The sequence below is a fragment of the Cryptotermes secundus genome, unplaced genomic scaffold, assembly GCF_002891405.2.
Source record: "Cryptotermes secundus unplaced genomic scaffold, Csec_1.0 scaffold262, whole genome shotgun sequence".
NCBI lineage: Eukaryota > Metazoa > Arthropoda > Insecta > Blattodea > Kalotermitidae > Cryptotermes > Cryptotermes secundus.
The window spans coordinates 689,070-715,530 of record NW_019739214.1 but is presented as its reverse complement, the minus strand read 5'-3'; the positions used below and the strand labels follow the sequence as shown (position 1 = coordinate 715,530).

The following is a 26,461-nucleotide window of genomic DNA, read 5'->3' as shown; positions in this document are numbered from 1 at the left end:
TGGTGTGCGAATATGGCAGTCATGTGCTTGCCTGATGATAGCTTTAATAGCCGAAACATGTAATTTTAGCCTTGACCTTTATATTGTTGTGTTGTGACGGATTCTAATAAAGAAATTGAAAACAATGTTTGCGGCCCATTAAAAAGGGGACCTGATAACAGCAGATTGCAATGGGGACGGGACTAACTACAGGACTACTTCGTGAAGCTGATGACGTGATAATCTGATGATCACCAGCCACTATATTATTGTATATCATAAAAGCACCAATTCCGCGCAGGTATCCTGTTTATTAGTCAAAGATATTTAAAAATCGAATTTCAATTTCTTCCTAATTCGGTGTACAAGTTCAGTTCATTCATTCATCAATAGCTCTACAGCCAATTGCTGGTCCCGGGCCTCTTCTTCAGTTTCGCACTCGTTTTTACACAGAGGACTCCTTGGACGAGTGATCAGCCCCCGCAAGGCCGCTGCCTATACACAGGACAACACAGTGACATAATAAATGCACATACATACATCCATGCCTTGAGTGGGATTCGAATCTACGATCCCAGCGTTAGAGCGAGCGAAGACAGATCATGCCTTAGACTGACCGGCCACTGTGATCGGTCGGTGTACAAATACCAACTTGAATTCACTGAGAGCGTGCTTTGCCTGTGTAACCACAAATATTTTCAAACGTCTGGAGTCTAACGAACAAATGCAAAAATCTGAAAGCGTAACCTGTTAACTGGAATGGACTCTAAAGCTCGGTAAAACGGTACCCAGACTGCGGCACTCTATGCCAAACCGACCGTGCTGCTTCAGTTACTGTACCATCAACATATTCTGCTTAACATGCTAATACTAAAACAATCGGAGCAATGACTAGGGTTCCTGCATACGCATGCGTAAAATCCTGTTTTGTAACCTCCATTCTTTTCTTACTTACTCGGCTCGGATAATCACATCTTCTGCACGTAAAACTGAATATGCATAGGCCTATGTTTGTCTCAAATACGTGAAACGGTAGCGGAAAGCCTATTGTTCTTCTTATGCGCGTTAGCAATTGTGCCTTTTAAGTTCGATCAGTCCGTCCGTCTGTCTGTACAACGCGAGAACCACTATAAGCATTTTCATGAAATCTGATATTGAAGAATTTTATCAAAATTTATCGTGTAAATTCAGGTTTTACTTACTTCGGAATCGTTTTAAGGTATAGGTACAAGGTTTAAGGTACAGCTCGACTGTTCTTGACCCCGATACTAGATGGGAGGTGAATGGCCAGCTTCATGCCCCGGCCGCTTTTCCCCCGGGGAAAGAGCCCCCGGTACCCACTGGGTAAGAGTCTGGGTGGAATAAAGGGTCGGCCTGCTTCTTACTGATTACTTGCATGGATTATTTTTAAACCCTGAATATGACGGCAGTACGGCCCTTCAAAATGTTAGTACGCGTCTACCGAACTGACGGTGTTACATCTCAGAAATCAGTGATCTTCATAGTCACCGCTGTAAAAACAGCAAGTCAGAGCCTGAAATTACCAAATATCGGGTTAGCATAGCAACGAATTGCCGAGCAAGTTCCGTAGCAAGTCACGAATGAGCGAGCAGTCTCTTGTTTCTTATAACTGGAACAAGTAGTATTCCTATATTTATGTATTCAGATTACCATCGACTTAAACAAGCCGTTCTCTAGTTTAATTTATAACAACTCATCCTGTCGAACCCGCCTCGTGAGTGGACGAGGTTCACTTCTCAAATCAGTTCCTTAAATAAGGCCACATACATTAAAAACTTTTGGCTTGGGTACAAGCCACTCATACTTTTATCTTAAAGACAGATTAATTAATTTCACTCAGTCGTGACTTAGTGGATAAATAAGCGGCCTCCGTAGTCTAGAGGTAACGTTCCCACCTCATGACTCGTAGTACGCGGGTTCAAATACCCGGCGGAGATCGTCGAATTTTTAAGGGCGGAAAAATTCAGGGAACAAGTCCTCCGGGAGGGACTTTAAGCCGTGGATCCCGTGTCGTAGCTTTACGGCACGTAAAAGAACCTCATATCTCCAAAGAGGTCACTGAGCCAAATTACGGACGTTTCCCGCCCAACAGTAGTCTCTAATACCGCTGGTAAATGGGGGAAGCATTATATAGATACCTCTCAGCTAGTAGAGCCGGTCTCGCTGGCTGGGCGGGACTGATGGTAAGCACCAGTACCGGTAGGATATAGAGACTGGTAGAAATCATAGAGGGAAGCACAATGGACCAATACAGGTCTAAGTGCATGGGGAAACCCACCCTCTCCAATAACTAACTAACTAGTGGATAAGTAGGGTCTACTCATGATCGTCATATTTTAAAAGAATTATCATTGGGGCCAGTCTCTCTCTCTCCATGGCTATACTACCCTTTACTTTGATATTATCAAATTATTGGAGTCTCTAGCTTCAATAGTTATCGAGATATTGGATATAACGCAAACCTCAATTTCAGTCGAAAACGCGTTTTTTTCGCATTATAAAAACGGCTGTACTGGGAGAACATAGCGGATTAAACTTTGTAATATTTTGAAGTACGAAAATTTGTAGAAATAAGTGTACAAAGTATGATTTTTTTTAAATGGTGAGCGATCTCTCTGGATGATTTCACATATAATAACCCTTAATTAAGCCCGGACTTTCACCTCGTGAAGGTGTGCATGGATGTACTAGAATGTAGTTCCTACGGCGCCAACTAGCTCATGTTTAGGTCTGTTGGGATGCAAGGAATATAAAATGCAATAAGCCTCACAAAATTAATTGTCAACAAACGTGTGTAATACTAGGAACTGTAATCCAATTATGCTTGTTTCTAAGAAATCTCAACGCTCTGACGTAACATATTCTGCCAGATATTACAGCCATGCTTTGTTGTTATCTCGCAATTTGACACAGCTCTATTACTTTTGCTTTGTTCTGCACACATTTCCTTGGATGAAAAATTATCTTTTATTTTTGTTTTCTGGCTTGCCGGACCTTGGGCGCAAAAAGCCTACTGTTATTCAACGTCGAGCTAAATAATTATACATTATTTTTAACAACTGGTATCTTAAACATGTGGACTTGTACTGGAATAGTCTCACAGTGTATTAACCCCTAGATTCACAGTGGCTGCTACATGTTGTACCTGCTTTAATAAGCATTAACATGACTATATATTTTGGTCACGAGTATACGAGTATTGTCACGTTTTTAGGGATGTGACTATAGAAGGTGTATGGATTAGTTATCGGGTTTACTGACCACTTATACACACCACAAGGAACTACAAATAATTACAGCGCTATCACTAAGCTCCACACTTTACAAATCACTAAGACTCACTAAGTCTTCTCAGTCTTCATTGGTCGTATCCTGGCAATGGATTTCAACATAGTAATTATACCAGTCTGACTAACTGCAGCACATGTGAAGTCTTCTTTTCACAGCTGAACTTACAAATCATACGCTAAGCTTCATATGTTGACTTCCAACTAACTCAGACAGAGTCATAATCAGAGTTACTGTACGACTGGCGGTTTACCTCCAATAAATCAGTCTTGCTACCAAGCCCCTTGAGGCTCTCCACCAACGATTTATTTCAATTGAATCTTTGCGGTCATAGTCCTTATGTAACATCCTCTCTCACGAGATGATGGGTCTCGCCAGCGCAGTCATTCTCAGGTCCGAGTCCCGCGAGACTCATGACCACATTTTACGGTCTCAAATTCGAGACTACCCACAACCTGGAGGTTCAGGTCTCCGTATTTATATCCCCCAGGAACAGTGAGGCCCGGTTATACCCCCAGGCATTGGGTTCCCTTTTCGTCGCCTCCTACGACGCGCAGGGCTACGGTGGAGGTATTTCAACCCGCCTCCACACGGGACTAGCCTGGGGTTCTCATTATACGGCGTGTAAATAAACATGTCACAAGGCTCTGGGGTAGATAGATGGGTTCAATCTGATCATGTTTTTTTTTTTAACACAGATGTCCGGAAACGCTTCCTTTTGGCACTAAAGGCCGTAACATTTTCCGAGAGGATCCATAAGATTTAGATGTTAGTATTGTTATTTTACATTATAAAAGTTGCTCAAAATGGCGGCCGTCGACTTCATTGCATGTTCTGCACCGCCTGGCTATGTTATGCTGAACTCTTTGAAAGAGTCCCGGCATTTCCCGGATGGTTACAGCTGCTACTGCAATTCTTGCCACAAGATCATGTTGTGTCTCCACTGGAGTCTCGTACACCGGGCTTTGCATGTACCCCCAGAGAAAGAAATCCAGTGGAGTCAAGTCAGAGGAGCGTGGGGACCAGGTTATTGGGCCTCCACTTCCAATCCATCTGCTGCCAAAGTTTCATCCAAATACTCACGGACATTAGTGCAGTGTGCTGGGGCGCCATCATGCTGGAAGGACTTTTCAAGACGGACTTCCAAAGGCACCAATCCCAGCAGCTCGGCTAAGATCTCTTGGAGAAATGTTAGGTAAATCTCACCAGTAAGCCGCAGAGGTAAGAGGTAATGGCGTCCTCCTTCACATTTCAGAGGCTCTAAGGCGTAAACAAAGCGTTTCCGGACTTGGGTGTATTAACAAAATATGATCACATTGAAAACATCTATCTTTCACATATCGTTGTTACATATATTTATTTACACCCTATATTGTCTCTGGACGGACCTAACAGAAAAGACTATTTCTTAACAATATTTTCATTGTTTCTTTCGTATTCTTTGCGGCAGGAACGTATTTACCGAGCCGCTGCCTATCAATGAACGTTTACTCTTACTCCACTATTCCGGCTTTTAGGCATCATGTTACAATATTTATGAGATTTGCATGACTTTTAGAAAAATTATTTCTCTAAACAGCATTAATCGCCTGGTGTTTGGAAAGGGGCCGAAGAAGTAGAAACCCGGGTTTGCTGTTGAGATAAATTTCACGCTTTAATATAAGTAATTCTTTTAGTCATGGGTTTATTCTAGAGGCTGTGAACCTCGTGGAAAGTCACCATTCATTTAGGAATCCATGCAACGTAATCGGAGTCACTTTAACAGAATAACCTACCCTGCCTTTCAGTATAACCGTTAAGCTAAGCACCTGGACAATTAATTGGAAAATACATGTAACAAAATGGATTTTGCACACTGTAACGCTGTTACTATCATTGTCATCGGCATGTTTATCCAGTATTTGAAGTCCATGATTTCAGAACACGTTCGAAAGTAACAAACGATGCTCGTCATTTTTCACGGAATTTTGGCGTAGGGGAAAACTAAGTCCATTTATGAATTTAATCGTTTTTAGATCGTAAGTATTCCGCCTATAAAAAGAAGTTCGTAGCCTATAGTCCGCAAGCGAACTATACTGACCGAGCGACCGCCGCTTTTCGGCGAAGTGGGTGCCAACTTTAGTGCCAAGCGGGCTCAGTCTCACTCCATGAGAGAAGAAAACTATCCTAAATCCATTTCCTAGAATAGCCGATACGAAATTCCATAACTCGCGCCGCAAATGAATTATATAAAAGAGCGGGAAAGAAGAGAGGGTATGTACGGGTAGGAACCATGGACCCTCTTTTGCTTCTCACTTTCCTCTCTGCAGGTTCCCAATGCCACAAACCCACAGCGATCCAGGAACACAGACACTGACAACTGCTATTAGTTTCTCTCCAATTTCCAGCGAGGGGGAAAAGTTTAACACCAGTTGAGTTCCGTTAATTGGATTATTTTTTTTAAAGATAACTCAATATTCGCGAAATGACATTACTTACTAAAGAGTTCTGTAAGTCGTGTTTCGTACATGTCGTTCCTTCCGTACTGAACTCGCTGCAGAACTAAACTGCTGCTACTGCTGCTGGCGTCTCCGCTGAAACTGAATTATGAATTTCGAGAGATACGCATATAGACGGATATGAACTATTTACAATGTGAAACTCCCACGTTCTGCAAATTTCATGCAAAAAAGTACGATAAGTTCCGACAATGAGAAGCATTTAGCAGAATATACCAAAATTCTCTTTTATGAACCGTTTTTAGCACGCGGGAGCGTAGTTGGTTGAGGCAACATGCTACAAACTGGAAGGTCGCAGGTTCGATTCCCGATGACGTTATTGAATTTTTTTTCAATTTACCTAATCCTCCCAGCTGCACTATGGCCCTGGGATCGACTCAGCCTCTAACAGAAATGAGTACCAGGAATCTTACTAGGAGTAAAGGGCGGCCGACGAGTAAGGCTGAAAACCTTACAACCATCTTTCAGACGATTGTCTAGAAAATATGGTAACCTCGACGCCTCACAACTCTATGGGGCTCCACGGCCTGTTACAGGGATAGCTTTACCTTTTTTTTTCAGCCCATACAGAAGACGAAGACACGAATATCCCTCAAGAAGCATTAGTACAGTGTTTGTAAACTAACGCGATGAACTTTTCCTTACATGTATCCATATAACACAACCCTGTTAATGTGCTGTATTTATAGCAATATACTCTCACGTCTGTTTCTGAAACATCCAGTTTAGTATTATTTTTCCATCAGCGCCTAGGTCTTCCGGGTGGTTCTTTCTGTGCTTGAAAATACAGAATTTAGACCTAATTGGGATTCGATGTTAAAGTTTTCGTTTATAATTTATTGGCACAATGTGAAACGTTTAAGTGTGGCATTTCTAAATCCCTGATGGAATTAGAAATTAATGAAAAGTATGGGGATTCGGCACATGATTTTTATTCGTACAGTAACATTTATGGAATGCATGCACCTTCTTCAAAAGTTGTATTTATAATACTTTTATTTCAAGAAATTATGAAGAATGACATATAGTTTTGAATATGCAACCCTCTGAAAACTAAATTTCTCGTAAATAATATATATAAAATAAGTTCGTACCTCACAGGAGACATATTACGTCTACATTACGAAGATCAACCGGTTAATGCTGTTTAGGGAGACAGTTGCTGTTTATTGTGACAACCATAAGAAACATATTAATACAGTCTGTTGGCAGAATTCAGAGTTTTAATATGTTAAAACAGACAGTTCGCATACGAATTTCTGGGCTTTAAAGAGTTCAGCAGATGCTTCTCCATAGAGCGTTCATTGTGCTGTAAAGGAGCAGTATGAGACATGTTGTAAATTATGGGTTCTTCTTTCTTTCAAGTTCAAACTTGAGGATTCTTCTGAGTTTTGAGCTTTGTCACCAGCAACAGACGGTAATTTTAAGAGAACGTCCGAAGAACCCATTTGTTAAAATATGCCCTTTGTAATGAATGGAATAAAGTCAAAACACGAAACCAACAGAGACTCTTCTGTAAGATGAACTTCCATTGCGTCAAACAGCATAAGTATTTGTTACTATAAAAGTCACAAACACATGTGACCGACTTCCAGATTCCCAATAGCACAGTGCCACTCTTAGTGATAATTATACTCCTGAAGTTTTATTTGTGAGACTGAAGTTTATGTGTATCCCTACATACGTATGTGTTCCTGGATGCTTTAATACGTTGTCATTGCAGGCAAAAAGGCACCACCTCTTACATATAAAACAAAAAAAAATATCCGTGGCCTGCAGTTCGCAAGCGGACTATACGGACCGAGCGACCGCCTCTTGTTGGCGGAGTTAGTACCAACTATAGCGGACAGAGGGTGTCGCATGGTCAGCGCAACGGATTCCCACAGCCGTTAATCTCAGTTTTCTAGACCGGAGCCTCTATATCCTTGAAATAGCTCCTCAATTATCCTTACGAGGCTGAGTAGACCCCGTTCCAGACCCACTACTTCTCAGAAACAGACCAACAGCTGATGTGTCCCGTTTAATTTCAGGCCCACCTGATTTCCCTGGACCTTCCTAATTGCATATTCTAAGGCAAAGTTGAAAAGGAGTGGCGATAAAGCATCTCCTTGTTTTAGACCATTCTGGATAGGAAATGTATCAGACAAATGTTTACCTACACGGACTTTACTGTACGTTTCGTTTAAACACATTTTAATCAACCTAATTAGTTTCATGTGTATCCCATACTCTATTAGAATATTGTATAATACTTCCCTCCTAACTGAATCATAGGCTTTCTTGAAGTCTATGAATAACTGATGTACTGTCTCATCGTACTCCAATTTTTTCTCCAATATCTGACGAATGCAAAAGATCTGATCTGTTGTTGCTCTGCTACGTCGAAACCCACACTGATGATCCCCAATAACTTCATCTATATATGGACTTAACCTTGAAAGAAGAATATTGGACAAAATTTTATATGAAGTTGATAGCAGTGATATCCCCCGATAATTACTACAGTCAGTTTTATCACCCTTCTTGTGAACTGGTACAATAATAGATTCCTTCCACTGGATCAGGTAATTTTTCCTTATGCCAAATACGTAGAAGTAATTAGATTGTGCATCTTAGAACGTAATATTTCGCCTCCTGGTTGAATAAGTTCTGCCGAAGGGAAGCTGCTAATATATTGAATAAGCAGTGGTGGACAGCCGAAAATGGGTGGCCCTCCATCTTGGGGGTTGAGCGTGGGGCTAACTACTCCTCGCCGTAAAAAATCATTATGTTACGAAAATAAACTTCAGCTAACAATACATCCGAAAACTCCATCCATCCAACCATCCGACCATCCGTCCATCCATCCATCCAAGGCCCTATATCCCTTGTGGACCTTGGCTGGTTTTTCAAGTTCTTAATTCAATACATACTCGGTAGGGCTCCTTGGCCGGGGGATCAGCCCGTCATAAGACCACTACCTACACACAGAACTACACAGACAGAATAAACGCACGCACAGACATACATGCCTTGAGTTGGAATCGAACTCAGATCCAAGCGTCCGAGCTGGTGAAGACGGTTCAAGCCTTAGACCGCGTCGCCACTGTGCTCGGCAAAAGTCGGAAGAATTTCGGTCATAAAATGAAGTTCTAAATATGGATAATTTGACTATGTAATATTCCACGTGCTTAAATCAGTGGCTACACTAATGAATTACCGATTGGGATTCCGGTAGCGCGAATTGAGGCTAATTATGCTATTAACCTTCGTTGGAGTGCGTTTTCCTGCTAATGCACAAGGAAGTAAGGTAATTCATACAGCCTTAACAGATAATCTCACATTGACAGAAGTTGGTCAGATCAACTCTCTACGTCTTAATTTCATCGGTGGCGCTGATGCACGGTGACAATAATGATCCTATTAGCGAAGAGTGACGTATTTTTATTTAACACCATTTCATAGTGTCCATTAAAATTCAGCCCCTGAAAATGCATTAACGTCTAATAGCCATTGTAGGCCTATAACAGGGCTGCCCACCTTCAAACTCATGAGGGTTGCTGTTATTGTTGTTTTACGGTGGGTAATTACCCGAGTTCCGCATTGCAGAAACTATACATATGAAGGTAAATGTTAAACCATTTGTCAACTGAAAGCAGAGAGAACAACAGAGGAATGGGAGAATTCAAAGACTTTACATCCAAGTGCAGGCTAATGCTTTAGTGTTTCTAAGCCAGAAAAATTATCCTCTTTAATTTTTGCAGAAGAAGATGGCGCACTGATAGTGTAAATGCTAATCCTTTTGAAACGGAAATTGATACTATTACTAATAAATTCTTAGAAGCCGTATTTTGTCGGTATATAGACAGATATATAAGCTGCAATGAGCAAGCGATCATGAAGTGATAATAATTCTGTACTTTTCTGTCATTTATTAAGGGTCGTGTGAAATCAACTGAAAAATTGCAAGTAATATTTAGGGAACATTTTTGTAAAGACACCCCTCCCCACCAAAAAATCACCGCATCTTTCTATAGTGGAGGAACATGTTAATGAATTTTTTTTTTTTGGCGAAAGGAAGAATACTCGCCGATCGGAGTAGCCGCACGGTCTAAGGCACGAACTGTCTTCGCTCGCTCGGACGCTGGGATCGTGCGTTCGAATCCCACTCAAGACATGGATGTCTGTGTTTATTCTGTGTTTGTTTTGTTCTCTGTGCAGGTAGCGGCCTTGCGACGGGTTGATCCCTCGTTCAAGGAGTTCTACCGTCTGTGTATAAAATTAAGAAACTGAAAAAGCGGCCACGGTCTTTAGGATTGAATACTCATCGAGAGAGTCAAGGAAGCATACTCTCGTGGCAAATAGCTGGCTCGAGCCAGTCTTGGCATAGAACACCATTTTAAAACAAATATATTCCTTTTCCCAAAATGGATTTCATATTACCATATAGGATTCAGAAATTACTGAAGCAATTTCAACGGTGGGTCTGCTTAGGGTACATCTGCAGAACGTACTTTTGTCCTCAGGGAACAGATATACCATAATTTGTAAAAATTTGACTCAGTGTCGTGTGTTCGGGTTGCAATGCAGGTTCCATTCAGTATTTGTGGGAATGAAGATTCGTTTATAGATATAATCACGTAATTATGGTGTCATGAGGAACCTGAATATCTGAGAAAGTATGCTAATATCAGGGAAAAACAATGTTGATAGACGGGTAAAAATACAGTTTCTAATAATCTGCCCGACTAAACTTTTTATACATTTCTCATCCCTCTCGCGCCCTCTTACGTTCCAATCTCATTCTCCTAGAACTGGTCAAAGATAAAAATAAAAAAAAATTAAGTTCCTCATAATGTGAGCACATTTTTAATTTAGTCTAATTAATTAATCTGTGGCCTAGTAATCAGAGTTTCTGGCTACAGATCCAGAGGTCCGGATTCGATTCCCGGGGCTACCAGATTTTCTGAGAAGTAGTGGGTTTGGAACGGGGTCCACTCGGCCTCGTGAGGATAATTGAGGAGATACTTCAATGGAAAACTAGCGGGTACGGTCTAGAAAAACGAAATTAACGGCCGTGGGGAATCGTTGCGCTGACCAAGCGACACCTTCTATCCGCTAAAGTTGGCATTAACTTCGCCGACAATCGGCGGTAGCTCGATCGGTATAGTTCGCTTGCGGACTAAAACCACGGAATTTGTTGTTTTTTTAACTAATCACAACGCTATTAAAACCTGCGGGGAATGGAAGCAGGCCTCAAGCCCCTAACATTTCTAACGTTGCATCAAGATGGAGTTGAGTGGTTAGCTTCGTACTTCAGCCTCTTTGACCTCAGCGAAATTTCCCCGGATATCCACAGGATAGAACGCTCGATGGACCCCAGAGTCAGGCTGGGTCCCCCGCTGAAGACTGAATCTGGGTCATTCAATCCGTAGCCTAGTCACGACACTCTCAAATTTACCCCAACTCCTTAGCATTATCTACTTTTACAACGGTTTTCTTAGCTGAGTCATTTATTTTTTTGGTTTGATAAATTATAATGTGAGGACTAGACAATCGGGAATTTTTCCGCTACCTTTTCTTATGATACGAATGTAAGAATTAACATCTGATGTGGAAGATACGATAGAGAGAGAACCATAGTAGAGGGTGAATCGTATAGAACCAGCCCGATGGATTTGCTAATAATTCCGCAGGTGATGGATATAACCGCTCACAATTACGACATAATAATCCGTGGGCCGTGCTGAGTCGAATGGTGTGCTCATGATCCGGGAAGTGGCAGCCCTTATGCTGCAAGGTCAAGGACAATGCCGAAACGTGTCTGCAGTGCGCAGGCGACAGTCATGGAGTACACTGTTGAACAGCGAGTGTTTCTAGTGCGTACTTGAAAACGGCGGACACTTTCAACACCTGCTCTGATCACGGCACACAATCCAAGATAAGATATGTGTAAATTACTTTAATATCTCTATGGTATATTTTATATTACAGCTCATTTCGTCGGGCCGGTTCTGTATGAATCACCCTGTACTTTCCTGTTGCCACAAAGGAGCTAAACACAAACCAGAACAAGAGTCCTTGGAATCCAGAGGATGTAAATGTGAAGAGAATCAAACTGAATCCATAGAGCTCAGTCCTTGAGAAGCCGCCAGTTGCACAGCTACTCAAGGATTTTCCAACATTTTATGGAATCCGGACATTCATTACCTTGCTCGCAAGAGCCCTTCATTTGTCCCTGTCCTGAGCCAGATATGTGAACAGGCTAAGGGAACCAAAATCCCATCACGATTTAATAAAGTCAGTTGATGACGTCTGAATCTCTTGAATGCCCAGTTTGTTACTATTAATCGAAAATCATTCCTTCTGTATGAAGGTCTCTGCCATGAAATGAGTTGTTCACATTCAAAGACCAACCTCTGAAATTAATATGTCCGAGTGGGATTCGAACCTACTGCAACAAGGCCGTTAACGCCTACGTATATTACTGGCCTCAGCTGTCGATAAAAATGCATGCAATTTACATGAAGTTGGTTTTAAGTTGCTCAGTGCCCTGTACGAAAGATTTCAAGGTCCAAACACACATGCATTTGTTGTACAGTAAACACTTCCTCGTTTAAAAAATATATAATAAGAGACACCGTGGGGCTTAGAGGCGGGTTTTGCCGGGACCAAATCATCCCCTTGGGCGAGATGAATTCAGATGGATGTTTCCTAGGAAAATGCATGTAGAAATAAATGCAAGAAAGTGATCGAATCAAACTCTTTGAAAATATAGCTTAGTTTAATTAAGAATATGGGAACACGCGGTAGTGTAGTGGTTGAGGGGCTATGCTACAAGCCGGAAGGTCGCGGGTTCAAGTCCCGATGAGGTCATTTTCAGTTGACCTAATCCTTCCAGCCGCACTAGGCGCTGAGGTTTACTCAGCCTCTAACAGAAATGAATACCAGGAATTAATTAAATAATTTTCCTGGGGAGTAAAACGCGACCGACGCGTAAGGCTGACAACCTTACCGCCATCTTTGAGCCGATTGTCTAGATAGTGTGGGACCCTCAACGTCTCGCAACCCTATGGGCCTTCACGGCCTGGTACAGGGATAGCTTTGCTTTACTTTACTTTACTTTACTTTACTTAATTAAGAATATATGCAACAAAAAATGATTTTCGTTAAATGGTTCCTGAAAGACACTGAAATATGAAATACTGAAAAATGTACTGGATCGAAATCCAAGAATTTCTGTCATACACGAAATTTTGAAGTTAATAGCTCCACAACATTTTAAGAATTTTACGAAGGTAAAGTAAATTTTCCCCTGTGCTCAACAATTAAGCACTACGCCATAAAGGCGGGTGGGGGAATGGATGTATAGACCCACATTTCTTGACCTTGGCACTAGTTGGAGGTGAGTGGTCAGCTTCACACCCCAGTCGCTTTATCCCTGGGGAAAATATCCTTGGTACCTATTGGATAAGAGGCTAGGTGGACGCCAGAGCCGCTCTGGACGTGAAGGAGAAGAGACAATTATAGACCTTACCTACCCGTAGCCAGTCGCTATGCCGACTACACTATTCCGGCTGTAAGAATTTTGTGAAAACGTTCGTAAATGAAAACGTATCCAGCTTTAATGCATAGTCACTACAAACATCCTGAAACAGAAGTGCCTCCAACTCTGAGGTCTGGGCGCTGATCACAGTCAGTGGGGACCGCTAATTCTACAAGTGCTTGTGAGGGCTGAGAAAGGTGACGACCCAAATTTGTACAATGTAAATCTAATGCTCTGGGCGTGAGCTGATCCTTGTTCGCAACATTTGCAATTCAATTCTACTATTAATTACTTCGGAGGCCATGCTAAATTTGCTGGGCTCGCTAGAATATAAGTGTACCCTTGTACCATCCTTGCAGCACTCTAGGTGTCTAGTCGGGAGGTACCGGATTCGAATATAGGCTGTGGTATTGGCTATCGTGACTGCATTTTTGCTGTTGGGGTTTATTTCACGACGCTCTAAGTATCTCGGATTTATAGCGTCGAATAACTGGCAGATAGAAACCAGTGAATTAAAGCCAAGAGCATCACCGCTACACGAAACAGATCGATGAGCTCATGCTTTGTCTGAGCCGAATACAAGCCTCAAAGAGGCTGTGTCTGCTGCCTTTATGATCTTCACCCGCGGACTATACAATTTCACATGCTCTCATTTGATACACTATAAACCTCTGCAAATTAAGGAACGTCGTTAAACAGCAGGAGGGAAAATGAATCCTTCGCGAAATTTGAGGTCTAACGGCGGTGCTAATACAGATTACTGTGCGTCTTTGGTTCGAAATTAATGCATTAAATGATGGTCCTGTCAGTTTCTCCGCATTTTTAAACTTGAAGACCGTTGGACGGTCTTTGATGAAATTTGGTATGGGCTTTGTGCCACACGCACGTTCTAATTTCCTGCAATCAGCAATACGGACATAACAGACGAACGAAATCCTAGGTGAGCTCGAGACTAGTGAAACATAATATAGGGTCTTAAAACTGCTGTGACAAAACGACTTAGGCAAACGGCTCGATAAACAAGCGAGACATTGCTAGGCAACGCGGTGTTTTCTATGTGGTCAGTGTTGAGGATATATAATCAGACCATCGATAAAGGCCGACTGACCGTCGGTCTTAACATAAATTTGACTTTGAAATGATCTGCGTTGCAAAGCCTGGACAGGTAGAGGACTTGTTTATAGTGCACAAGGAAGACTTTTCAACAACATGATACTTGTGTGATACAATACGTACACTTGACGAAGGTGAAGCCTCTTCATAAGAGACAAACCAACTCTCTCGTCAGAGAGGATGTTACATAAGGACTATGGTAGCAACGGTTCACTTGCAAAAACAAACAACTCTGGTCGTGAGTCTTTGGGGACTTGGTGCAAAGACGAACTGACTGACGGTAAACCGCCAGTCAAGAAGTAACTCTGACTCTTCGCGGCGGTCAGGCCTACGACCGTTCAGCTGACTAACTGCAGTTTCAGAGTAGTTGCATAAGTTAAGGCATAACCTGCTGCACAAGCCTGCATTGACGTGAAACATCTGTGTATCTTGTATGAATGTTACTTAGTACAGTGCAGTGATAAAGGCAGCACAGAGTCCATAGTGACCTGGATGCCTTGACAGCGCGGATGTACTCGTGCTGAAACTGTGGCGCAACAAACGTAGCGCCTACGTAGAGGGGCCGACCCCTGTACAGTGCAGTGCAGTAACACAGAGCCCACAGTGACCTGGGCGCCGTGACAGCGCGGATATACTCGTGCTGAAACTGCGGTGCAATAAACGTAGCGCCTACGTAGAGGGGCCGACCCCTGTACAGTGCAGTGCAGTAACACAGAGCCCACAGTGACCTGGGCGCCGTGACCGCGCGGATATACTCGTGCTGAAACTGCGGTGCAACAAACGTAGCGCCTACGTAGAGAGGCCGACCCCTGTAGCAGTAACACAGAGCCCACAGTAACCTGGACGCCGTGACAGCGCGGATATACTCGTGCTGAAACTGCGGTGCAACAAACGTAGCGCCTACAAAGAAAGACCGGCCCCTCCTTCGTCGATTAATAGGCCCCATTTCGAAACACATACATATCTGGGCGAGAATAAAAATTTTGGTCATGGATTTCGAGGAGACTGAAGCCAGGAATTACTGTACTGGCGAAGACCAGCGGCAATTTAACCGACCGACTGACCTAGCAGAGCCAGTGAGTAGATAGGGATACCATGAGTTGCTGTCATTGATAAATTGCGAGACATTCCCCAGCCGGTAACGGCGTAATAAGGAGAGCAGAAGAATCTCCATTGCTGGGAACCGTAACCGAGCAACGACTAGTGAAGATTATAATTTACTGAAACAGCTTGTGCTATATTGATTTTTAAGTGTGTATATTAGCGATAGTGTTATAGTTGCCTGTACTTATGAGTTATATTGATATATTGATATCCAATTATAAATCAAAATTCCATGTTTAGTTACTAACACCTTACGTTACGTATGATAACAGATCTGTGAAAAATGTGCAGTAGTTTCTGTAAGGGAGCGGTATAAACGTTATAATTTAAATCCTATTTAATGATGTACAGAACTATTAGGCTTATTTTGGACTGTATCCATCGTCTGGTATATAGAAGACAAAACACCACAACGTTTCGGAGACTGGATCTGTATCCGTCCTCAGGTGGATGGAGCAGGATAAACCTACTCAGTTGGGCCCGTTAGAAAGAGCTAGTCTCAATCACTGGACATGTCTGGGCGAGAATAAAAATTTTGGCCTTGGATCTCGAGAAGACTGAAGCCAGGAATGACTGTGCTGGCGAAGGCCAGCGGCAATTTAACCGACCGACTGTCCTAAATAAGCCTAATATATCTGTACAGCTTACACCATCATCATTATCCTTTCAAGTCTATCTATTTAATGACGTTATCCGTTGCGCTGACCACGCGACACTCTCTACCCGCTGAAGTTGACACTAACTTCGCCGACAAGCGGCGGTCGCTCTGTCGGTATATTTAGCTTGCGGACTAAAACCACAGAGTTTTCTTAATGCGTTCAAGAAACCTATTATCTGTTAGCTACGAGCGCTGAGAATACAAAGGGGAAAAGAATTCGTGTGGTAATTGTCTATTCCGGTGCTGATTACACCTTTGCAATCCTCTTGTACTCTGGGAAATGACGACACGTTCCTCCGAGACGTTAGTACCTATTTACCAAACTACACGGCATGACACCCAAGATGAAAATAATCTAGAACCAGTCTCTTGCACCATAACAATTATAGCAATGTTAATTGGCACTGAAGTGTAATTACTTCATACCTTGCTCTGAAACGTTTTCGAACGAATTGCGTGCACCTTGCACTTGCAGGCAAAAAAAAAAAAAAGACTAGGGCAGTGATCTCGGTACAGCAGTGCTGCCGAAGGCAGTTGCGCCTGCGCAAACTGGGGAATTGAACCGTGACACAATGGCAGTCCTCACAGCTAGTCTGCTGCTCGCACACCAGATGTCAGCTCTATATAAATACGTAATTTCAACCTATGTTTCGCCGAGTTCCGCTAGAGCGCACCACGATTCAAAATTACTATGTGTTGCAACCGGAAATCCCAGAATTTTATTAGAGAAAAAGGAATTACAAATCGTTGACATACATTCGAGAAGTGATGATTATTACAGTGACTCTAACGCCTAGGAGGAATACAGCGAAATATATTTCATAAATTACTGTCAGATTCCGAACCCGGACACAGAAGAGTTGAGGGACACCGAAATAAGAGCTCATTTTGAATTTAATATATATATATATATATAATTTTAAGCCTTGAAGCCGGATCAGGTCCTTAGAAGAACCTAAACCATGGATACCATGGTGGTATATTTGGGATAATATTAAAAGAAATGGATATCGTAATATAATTCCTGATCATGCATATGCTGTAAAATGTGACTTCATTAACAGAAATATAACTTACGATGTGTATCGTCTTATATAGAAGGGCATTACTCTTTACAGACTCTTGCGAAGCAGCTGGATCATAAAAGTTTTGGGCTATGTAAACCAGACAATACGTTAGCGTTACTTACCGAGATGAGGCCAGCTTGCCTTGCACATCCATATGTTATGTGTGTGTACAGGTGGTAGAAAGAGATTACTTTAAATTTCCGCACAAAGGCATCTGAGTCACGTTCGGAACTACAAAAGGTCACTGTCCCTAGGGCCCTGCCCCTCGTCGTGCTTTACAATGTTCTATTTGGTCTGCGAGGCTCCAGACACGGAAACAAAAATTGTACTCAATTACTATACGAGAAATGGCGTATAGGTAGACGACCTTGTCGGACTAAGGACATCTCTCTGAGACTTCAGGAACCATTAATCTCTCTTTATAATTATTCCGAACATGGTTTATGGGCCTGGCCATGATGATTCAGTCATACCGTGATAGTCTCCGCGTTCAAGCCCGGGCAGCTACTGCTGAAAGAGTAACACATCGAATGCACACACGTGTGTATATTTTCTGTTATATCATGCATCCCTACCCCGTTTAATTAAACGCCCCCCCTTGTATTTTCTACTGTGCTAAAGGAGATTACAATGCAATATCTGCAGTGTATAAGTGATAAAGAGAAAATATGTCGTGTCAACATGATTGGAACAAGTAGACTCAAGAAGCGATATCGAGATCGCTGTTTAAATATCTCTATTACCTACACCAGGGAGCCGGGATAGCTCAGTCGGTATAGCGACTGGCTATGGGCTGGACGACCGAGGGATCGGAGTTCGAGTCTCGGTAGGGTCAAGAATTGTCTCTTCTGCACGTCGTCCAGACCGGCTCTGAGGTCCACCCAACTTCTTATCCACTGGGTACCGGGGGTAAAGCGACAGGGGCGTGAAGCTGACCATTCTCTTCCAGCTAGTGCCGAGGTCAAGAAAATGTGGATCTATACATCCACTCCCCCATACGTCAGCACGCCTTCATGACGTGGTACTTAATTAGCTGTGCACAGGGACAACTTTACCTTTATTACCTACACCTAAAACATTTTATGCCAAAAATGAACTGAATTTTCTTTTAGAGTACAGTGAATCCAAAATCGTGACTTATGGTTCAAGCTACATAAGAAAATCTCTTTAATTTATGTGATAAGGGAACTTGAGTAGAGCAAAATATTCTATTCAGGAACATGACTGTCTGTACTATGGTAGATACATGCAATATTGACAATGGTTTGCTGTAATGTTAACCGAGATTCTCAGATTCTTCTGGTTACACGTGGTATAAGTTTCTGCTTGCTAGAATTAAAATCACCACCACCACCACAAGCCAAGTCACCGCATGCCCCATTGCAACATACTGAGAGATGTATGTAGTTAGTACCGTGTCGAAGCGATGGAGTCGGTCCTCCGACACTGAAGGCGCTAGCAGCTGTCTGTCCCGCCGACACTGCCTGCAGCCACAGTCACGGTACCCGAGCAACCTCAAGGGCGGCGGTGGCGGAGGAACTGGAGGCGGAACTGGAGACGACAGTTCCAGAGAGTCTGAGGAACTGGTATTAGCCCCACCGCTGTACTGCTGATGAACCTCCACACGAGTTGCATTGGCATTGGTGTTACCGCTGAAGATAAGCCTCGCCTCCCTGAACTCGGGCAGATAGCGCTGTTGTTGCTGCTGCTGCTGCTGCTGTTGCTGCTGTTGTGGTTTGGAGCAGCTGTTCTGCTGAGGCCGCAGAAAGTCGTCCAGGAGATAAAAGGACTGAGCACGTGTGGAAGAAGATGCAGGCTGAGACTGCTGTGGATGGTGATGGTGGTGGTGGGACTGCGGAAGAGATGCTGGTGGAATCCTCATCAGGGCTCCCAAACTGCGCCACCTTCGCTGTGGCCCCACGTCACATGGTGGCGTTTCCAAGACGGAGTTTTCTAGTTCCTCTTTACTGGCTCTGGCACGACGCGATCTGGGGGGCCACCACGCTTGAGGACTCAGAAGACTTGCGCTTTTCTTCATCAGAACACCTCGCAGAGACGTCGGGTTCTCTTTCTTTGTTCCCATCCTTGATCTTCCCACAATCGCATCCTCGTGCTCTGCCTCTTCCTCGAGGACCATGACGGAAGTGTTTCCGTACTTGACACTGAGTCGCATGGCCACGGAGGCAGCAGGACCCCTGCACCCCCTGGGGCGAACCACAAATCCATAATCAGTATCAGCACAGGCCGTTGGTAGAGTCGCTGTCCTCGCGCGATGTGGTCGTTCGCGGGTTGTACCACGGGACAAACAAGAGAAAGAGGCGGAATGGCGCAGGGGTGGCGCTGGGGGCGGTTGCTGTCCACTTCTTGTCATAGTTGCCATCTGCAATATGTCCTTGTATTCTGGACTCTTCTCTTGTTTGGAGCGACAAGCCACAACCAGCCACATCAGCACAGATGAAGTTGCCTGGAGCTACATGACGACTGCTCCATGGCGGCGTTACACTCTTACTGCGAGCTGTTAAACATGGTGCGGGGGCTGGGATCTGTAACACGGGTGTGACAGCAGCCATAAGCGGGGAGAAGGTGTGCTTTATAACTTGTACAAACTAAAGAAACAATAAACAGCATGAGAAAAGACAGTCATATGGCGCCAGGAAGGAAGGGTTTCTGGGTACGTGACAAAATCCGGTAAATAACGGGAAAGAAAATCGACAAACTAGAATAACAGCACATGCAGTTGAGATGGCAGAAGCAAGAACCAAGGTTCATGAAGGTCGTTTGTCTGCTTACGTACAGGGATTACATTCAGCCTTGTCCCACTCGCAGACATGGTGATAATTAGGTATGGATTAGAGAGGAGTCGTGCAAGCCTACTTCAAACTACCTAAGGAAGTCGAAGGCACAGAATTTATTTTTCGATTCATGAGAGTTTATATCGAAACGCACACTGTTCCTAACCATCATGATTTGGCCTAATTCTGAAACGATGAGCATAAGAGAATATATGATATTTGACTATACCAGTTCAATAAAATACTAACTGCAGCAAACTTCAATTAGTAGAGCCGAACTTCGGCATAGCTAACAGTTTGATCTCTACCGTCTACAAAATCTCCAAAATTCTGAAGATGGATTGCTATTTCCCTCTTTTGACTCCAGTAAAATTTTAGTAACTGTTATGTGGAAAAGTCTGTAAAATATATTTCTGTTACCAACTCTATATTTATTGCTATGTACTGCTTAGACAAAGATTTAATTTAATAGACGCCCTAGTTCATTATGATTCACATCAGTAAGAGACAGTCCTTCTCTCTGACATTCGTCTCTTGTGTTTAACTGTCATTCTTGCTGAGTTCTCGTATTGATCCGATTTCTACATTTGGAGTAAATTCTGCAATCGCTGCAATCACAAGCCCTAGCAAGGGAGATCCTACCTAGAAACAAAGTTAGAGTTGAACAGTAAATATAGTATATAAAGATAAATTTATTTCTGTGTTTAATTATTTAAGCACTCCACCATGAAGACATACGGGGAGTGAAGGTATAACTCCACCATTCTTGGCCTCGGTACAAATTGGAGGTGAGTGGTCAGTTTCCTGACCCGGCTGCTTTATTCCCCGGGTAAATCACCCCCAGTGCCCTTTGGGTAGGAGGTTGAGTTGGACGTAGAGCCGGTTTGGCTCCTATGGAGATGAGAAATACCTTGACCGTGCAGGGAATCGAACCCTGGCCGTCCAGACCGTAGGCCAGAACTACACCCACCGAGCTATCCCGACTGCAGTAAATATATCGAATAAGCTTGATAGTAATAAAATCAAAAGCAGTTTAAAAATATATTTTATCCTGAATATTCCAGGCCGATCGATAAAAGAATTCTTAAACGACTTAAGACCAAGTTTATAAGAAAACTTTCTGGCTGTCGCCCCCCCCCCAACTCATGCACATGCAGGTGGCACCGATGATTGCATCCTACGAAAATATATCACAAAGGTCCTTGTGGCCCTTACGGGATTCGGTTTCACACGTAAATACTCGTATCCTGATTAAATTATGTTAGTTAAAAATGTTAACATGCAGAGCAGTACGCAGAAGTACAATAATGCACGATGAAACATTAACATATCAGGTTAATGAGCACCCTGTACGTGCAGATACCACTTCTTTACAGTAATGAGTACTGAAAGGAAAACCAAGCAAAGGAAAGTTGCAAGCCCACACAACCTACACTCGCGAGACCCGGTTTACGGCCGCAACCCACATAGCTGATGGGCTGTACCACCATTTTCTTGTATAATTAACGTACATGTAAATTCGTGTAAAGAGTCCTTCATTGCATTATTAATTTAATTATTTTTATTGCTAGTGGGGTGGAACTAAGCCCCTTGTACTGCGGCCACTTCTGGCCTATTGTGCCAGCCCCAGATGATAGGTGAGGGTGATTGTGGAGCAATTGGTGGTATGAAGATTGGCAGGGGAAACCGAGGTACTCGGAGAAAACCTGCCCCAACGCCACTTTGTCCACCAAAAGTCCCACTTGACAAGACGGGATCGAACACGGGCCGCCGCGATGGGAAGCCAGCGACTAATCGCATGAGCTATGGCGCGGCCTTTTAATTTAATTAAGAGTATGTTCATGTGTAAGGACAGATAATAGATTCTTTGAGTATGTGAACATTTTCAAATATCTGGGAACGACACCAACAAATCGAAATTTGATACATGATGAAGTTAAGACCAGATTAAATTCGGTTCAGAACCTCTTGACTTCCCGTCTGCTGCATGAAAATCTAAAAATTAAAAACACACAAAACTATAAATTTGCCTCTAGTCTTGTATGGGTGTGAATATTTATCTCTGACATTAAGAGAAAACACAGAATGCGAGGGTATTTGAGAACCAGGGTAAAAAAAAAGAGGCATGGCGGCCCATAGGAGTGTAAAACGTCGAGGTTCCTATATTTTACAGGCAATCGGATCACAGATGGCTGTGAGGTTGTCAAGCCTTACGCGTCCGCCGCTCTTTACCCCCAGGAATATTCCTGGTACTCATTTCTGTTAGAGGCTGAGTCGACCCCAGGTTGCTGAGAATATCTGTACCGAAATGAGAAGATTCATAACTTTTATTATTCGCCAGATATAATTACAATGCTCAAATCAGGAAGAATATCTCCATGGCAACGATGGATCTTTCAAACGTGGTCAGAATATTTATATCGAATACCCTCGGTCCACGCAAAATAATAATTTTGTTATATTCATATTTGTGTGTGTGTGTGCGTGCGCGTGTGCGTGCGCGCGTGTGTAAACACCATTTATGTCACCCATTACATCAGCTCCTGAGAGTTTCCGAAACGTGGGATATTTACTAAGCACGGATCTGACGGTTCGCGAGAAAGGATTTCATTTCACCTATTTCACAGTTAGAAGCAGGAAAATTATTATTTGAAATAAACTTTCACCCCGTTCCTCGGATACGTATTTTGAATGCTTTCTGAACAACTATACAGTGTGTCGAGGTTCTGTTAGGACTGTGTTCATTAAAATACAAGACGTGAATTATTTTCAAAATTTCACTCTTTTTATTCAAAACAGTCTCCTTCTGAATCAGTACATAGCTGGAATCGATTGAAAAGTTTTCGAAAACAGTCACTGTACTCCTTTTGTGGAATCGCATTTAAAACTGCTGTACATTCCCTTTGGATGTCCTGGATGGTGTCGTGACGGTCTACTTTCTTCGCCAACTTAACGTTTGGGAACAACCAGAAATCTGCTGGAGCCAAAACTTCAAGAATCTTAACGCCACAACTCGCCAAGAGATGGCATTGCAGGGCAAGATTTTTAAAAAATGAGTCCTAATAGATCCTGGACATACCGTGTACATTATCAAGTACGAGTCTACCATTTGTGACAAAATTTTCCTTATTATTTTTTTAATTTTGATTATATCTCTAAAATTGACACTGATGCTCTTGCAAGGGTGTGTGTACCACGCCGTGAATTTGTGCATCAATACGTGCGTGGGCTGCGCTTCTACGCATTACAGATTCAGCAATACTTCGGGGAGAACCGTCAGTTTCAAGTTCCAGCAATTTTATTCCTAGCGAAATATCCTCCCATTGTACAAATTGACCCTAGAGGCGGCCTAGAGTCTAGGCCCTAGACAATGTCAAACAGTAAAATTCCTGTCCCTGCAAGAAATCGAACCCCGTTCATCCAGGCCATAGACAATATTTTTAATCAGCTAGAGCAATTTTGTCTTTTCACCGATTTTTTGTCGTTGATACTCTATAGAAAATGGAGACCGGATAGCTCGGTCAGTACAGCAGCAAGCTAAGGGCTGGACGGTGGGGTTCAATTGCTGGCAGGGGCAAGATTTTTGTCTATTCTACAGCGTCCCGGGCTCTGGGACCCACACAGCCTTCTATCCAATGGGTACCGGGGGCTCTTGCCCCGGAGGTAAATCTGCTGAGGTGTAAAGCTGACCACTCCCCTCCATCTGGTGTCGCGGTCAAGAATGATGGAGCTATACATCCACTTCCCCATGGCGTGGTAGAAGTAAGTAAAGCTATCTCTGTACCAGGCCGTGAAGGCCCGTAGGGTTGTGAGACGTTGAGGGTCCCACACTATCTAGACAATCGGCTCAAAGATGGCGGTAAGGTTGTCAGCCTTACGCGCCGGCCGCGCTTTACTCCACAGGAAAATTATTTAATTAATCCCTGGTACTCATTTCTGTTAGAGGCTGAGTAAACCCCAGGGCCTAGTGCGGCTGGAAGGATTAGGTCAACTGAAAAAAAAATCCAGTGACCTCATCAGGACTTGAACCCGCGATGGTGCTTGTATTATTAAACACAAGGACAACTTTACTTTTTACTCCATATCAAACGTTTTAGACTGAGGCTTCCTTGACGTGAATACAAAATGTTTAGCCCCCCCCCCGCCCTATATAAGTCGATCTAAATCGTGATTTAGCAGTTTACAAATTAAATGCCAGAGAACATTAATGATACGATGAAATTCTTCTTCTACTGTAGTATAAGTCTGTAACTTAATATTGCAAATTTACTTGTGCAATTGCCCCTCAGAACAGTATTCTCATGCCCAATTTTAGGCTGCTTCCAAAAAATACGGCATGTCTCCCTGGGAAGTTGCGACTCCCCACTTTGGGAAACGCTGCTCTGTATTACAATAATATTAAACCGAATAACATTATGACCGGAGCCAATTTCCCCGAATTCTGTCTCATTAAGTCTGTTTATAGGTATGAAACTGTTGGAGTCTGCGCTTAGCTGGTTTAACGAGGGGCTGTGCCTCTTTAAAACACTGTACTTAGCTACTTACACGAGGGGTGCGTTATATAAATGTATCTTTCTTTTTCGATATAAAAATATCTGCCGTGTGGAAAGTGCTTAAAAATCATGCGCTTAAATTTTGCTATATTATATCCATACTCCATAGGGGCATAATAATCCCATGTGTTCTTCTAAGTTATTTATTTCGTATCATGTGGAATCAAGTTTAAAATGAAACGGAATGTTTAGCAAGCAGTTTTCATAAAGTTTACCTCCTTCGCCACAAAAAAATTCACCGCCTTTTTTAAAGTGGGTGAAAGAGTTAAGATATATAGCGAAGAACAGAAGGTTGTCGCAGTCCCTGAAAACCGAACAGAAGGGCTAGGTACCTCTAGTTGGATAGACCTAATTTGACGTACACGTGAGCGACTTTCTGAAGGTGATGGTAGAGCCAGGAATTACAACGTCATGAGAAGACAACCGTCCCCGAATATTATGACAACTCGCCACTTCAGACATGCCTACACGGGCGACCACCAAGAACACAGGTGATAACGCACATATGACAGAAGTAAAGTTGTAACTGTGCTTAATTAATTAAGCACAACGGCATAATCACACAGGGGGGAGTGGAGGTATAGCTCCACAATTCTTGACATCGGCACTAGACGCAGATGAGTGATCAGCTCCACGTCCCCGCCGCCTTACCCCCTGAGAAATCGCTCCCAATACCTATAGGAGGTTGGGTGGGACATTGTGGAGAAGAAAACATGTTTATCCCTAACGGGATTCGAACACAGGTCATCCAGCCCGGCATTGTACCAACGAGCTGTTCCGACTCTTAGTATGCATAAAGTATAATGTATATGATATATATAGACTTATGTAAAAATAAGATACATATGTCGACTGTAAAGGAAAGTAAGGTTGTACCTGTGCTTAACTAATTAAGCACTACGCCATGAAGGCGTATGGGGGAGTGGATGTATAGATTCACATTTTCATGACCTCGGCATTAGTTGGAGGTGAGTGATCAGCGTCACGACCCTGGCCGCTTTATCCCCTGGGGAAAGAGCCCCCGGTACCCATTGAATAGGATGCTGAGTGCGCCCCAGAGCCGGTCTGGACAACGTGGAGAAGAGGAAATTCTTGACCCTACCGGAATTGAACTCCGGCCCCTCAATCGTCCAGCCCGTAGCCAGTCGCTATACCGACTACGCTATCCCGGCTGTAATATACGTTATATACGCTATATGTAATCAAGATCCAAGTCAGTTAAATCTTTCTTGCTTCAACAAACTGTAAGTTTGAAAACGTCTGGCTTAAGAACATACGTGAAGAAGAAGGGAGATACTTGTTTCCTCGCCCACCGAATACTGGCCGCCATGCTGCGTATGCAAATAGTATGCGTTTCTGGAGCTCCACCAACGAGTTCCACTGGCAAGGTTTGTGACTGTACAAATTAACATAATATGTACGATACATTGCAACCATGTGCAAGCAACTGGGCAAGTAACTAGGCTTCCACAGCAACTGGGTCAAGTACTTGATTGTCACTGTTTACTGACTGACTTTGCTAGTTACGTAACGGAATGCAGCCTGACGGGTTCAGAACAGATCTACTCGAGTTCTGCAGGCTTCATACATCTTCACATCTGTATCACCCAACTAATGCGTGTCTCTGGCTGAAAGCGACAGCTTCTTTCCATTTTATATTCCGATGAGTAACTCGCTGTCAGTTGGCAGTGGGCTATTCATGTGTATTGCGGGTTAGAATATCTCCACCGAGTCGTACAAGGCGACGAAAAGGAAACCCGGTACCTGAGGATATAAGTGTGGGCCACCCTGTCGCTTGAGGGACGTAAATACAGAGATTTGTTCCCCGGACCGCCTCTAGTGTAGTGATCAGAGTTCCCACCT

At 43.1% G+C, this 26,461-nt stretch overlaps 1 protein-coding gene and 1 long non-coding RNA gene across 5 annotated transcripts in view; one reads left to right on the top strand and one right to left on the bottom strand.

Moving 5' to 3' along the window:
- LOC111871683 (dual specificity tyrosine-phosphorylation-regulated kinase 4) overlaps positions 1–26,461 on the bottom strand; it is a 559,052-nt gene that overhangs the window by 115,859 nt on the left and 416,732 nt on the right. The window contains exon 2 of one of the 4 annotated variants that reach the window (XM_023864947.2): positions 18,668–19,796. The exons of the other annotated variants lie outside the window; for them this stretch is intronic. Within the exon in view, the coding sequence (XP_023720715.1) occupies positions 18,668–19,699 (1,032 nt within the window). The 5' untranslated portion in view covers positions 19,700–19,796. The remainder of the gene's footprint in view (positions 1–18,667; positions 19,797–26,461) is intronic. 4 annotated transcript variants of the gene reach the window in all.
- LOC111871684 overlaps positions 1–26,461 on the top strand; it is a 217,935-nt gene that overhangs the window by 96,475 nt on the left and 94,999 nt on the right. The gene's annotated exons all lie outside the window — the stretch shown is intronic.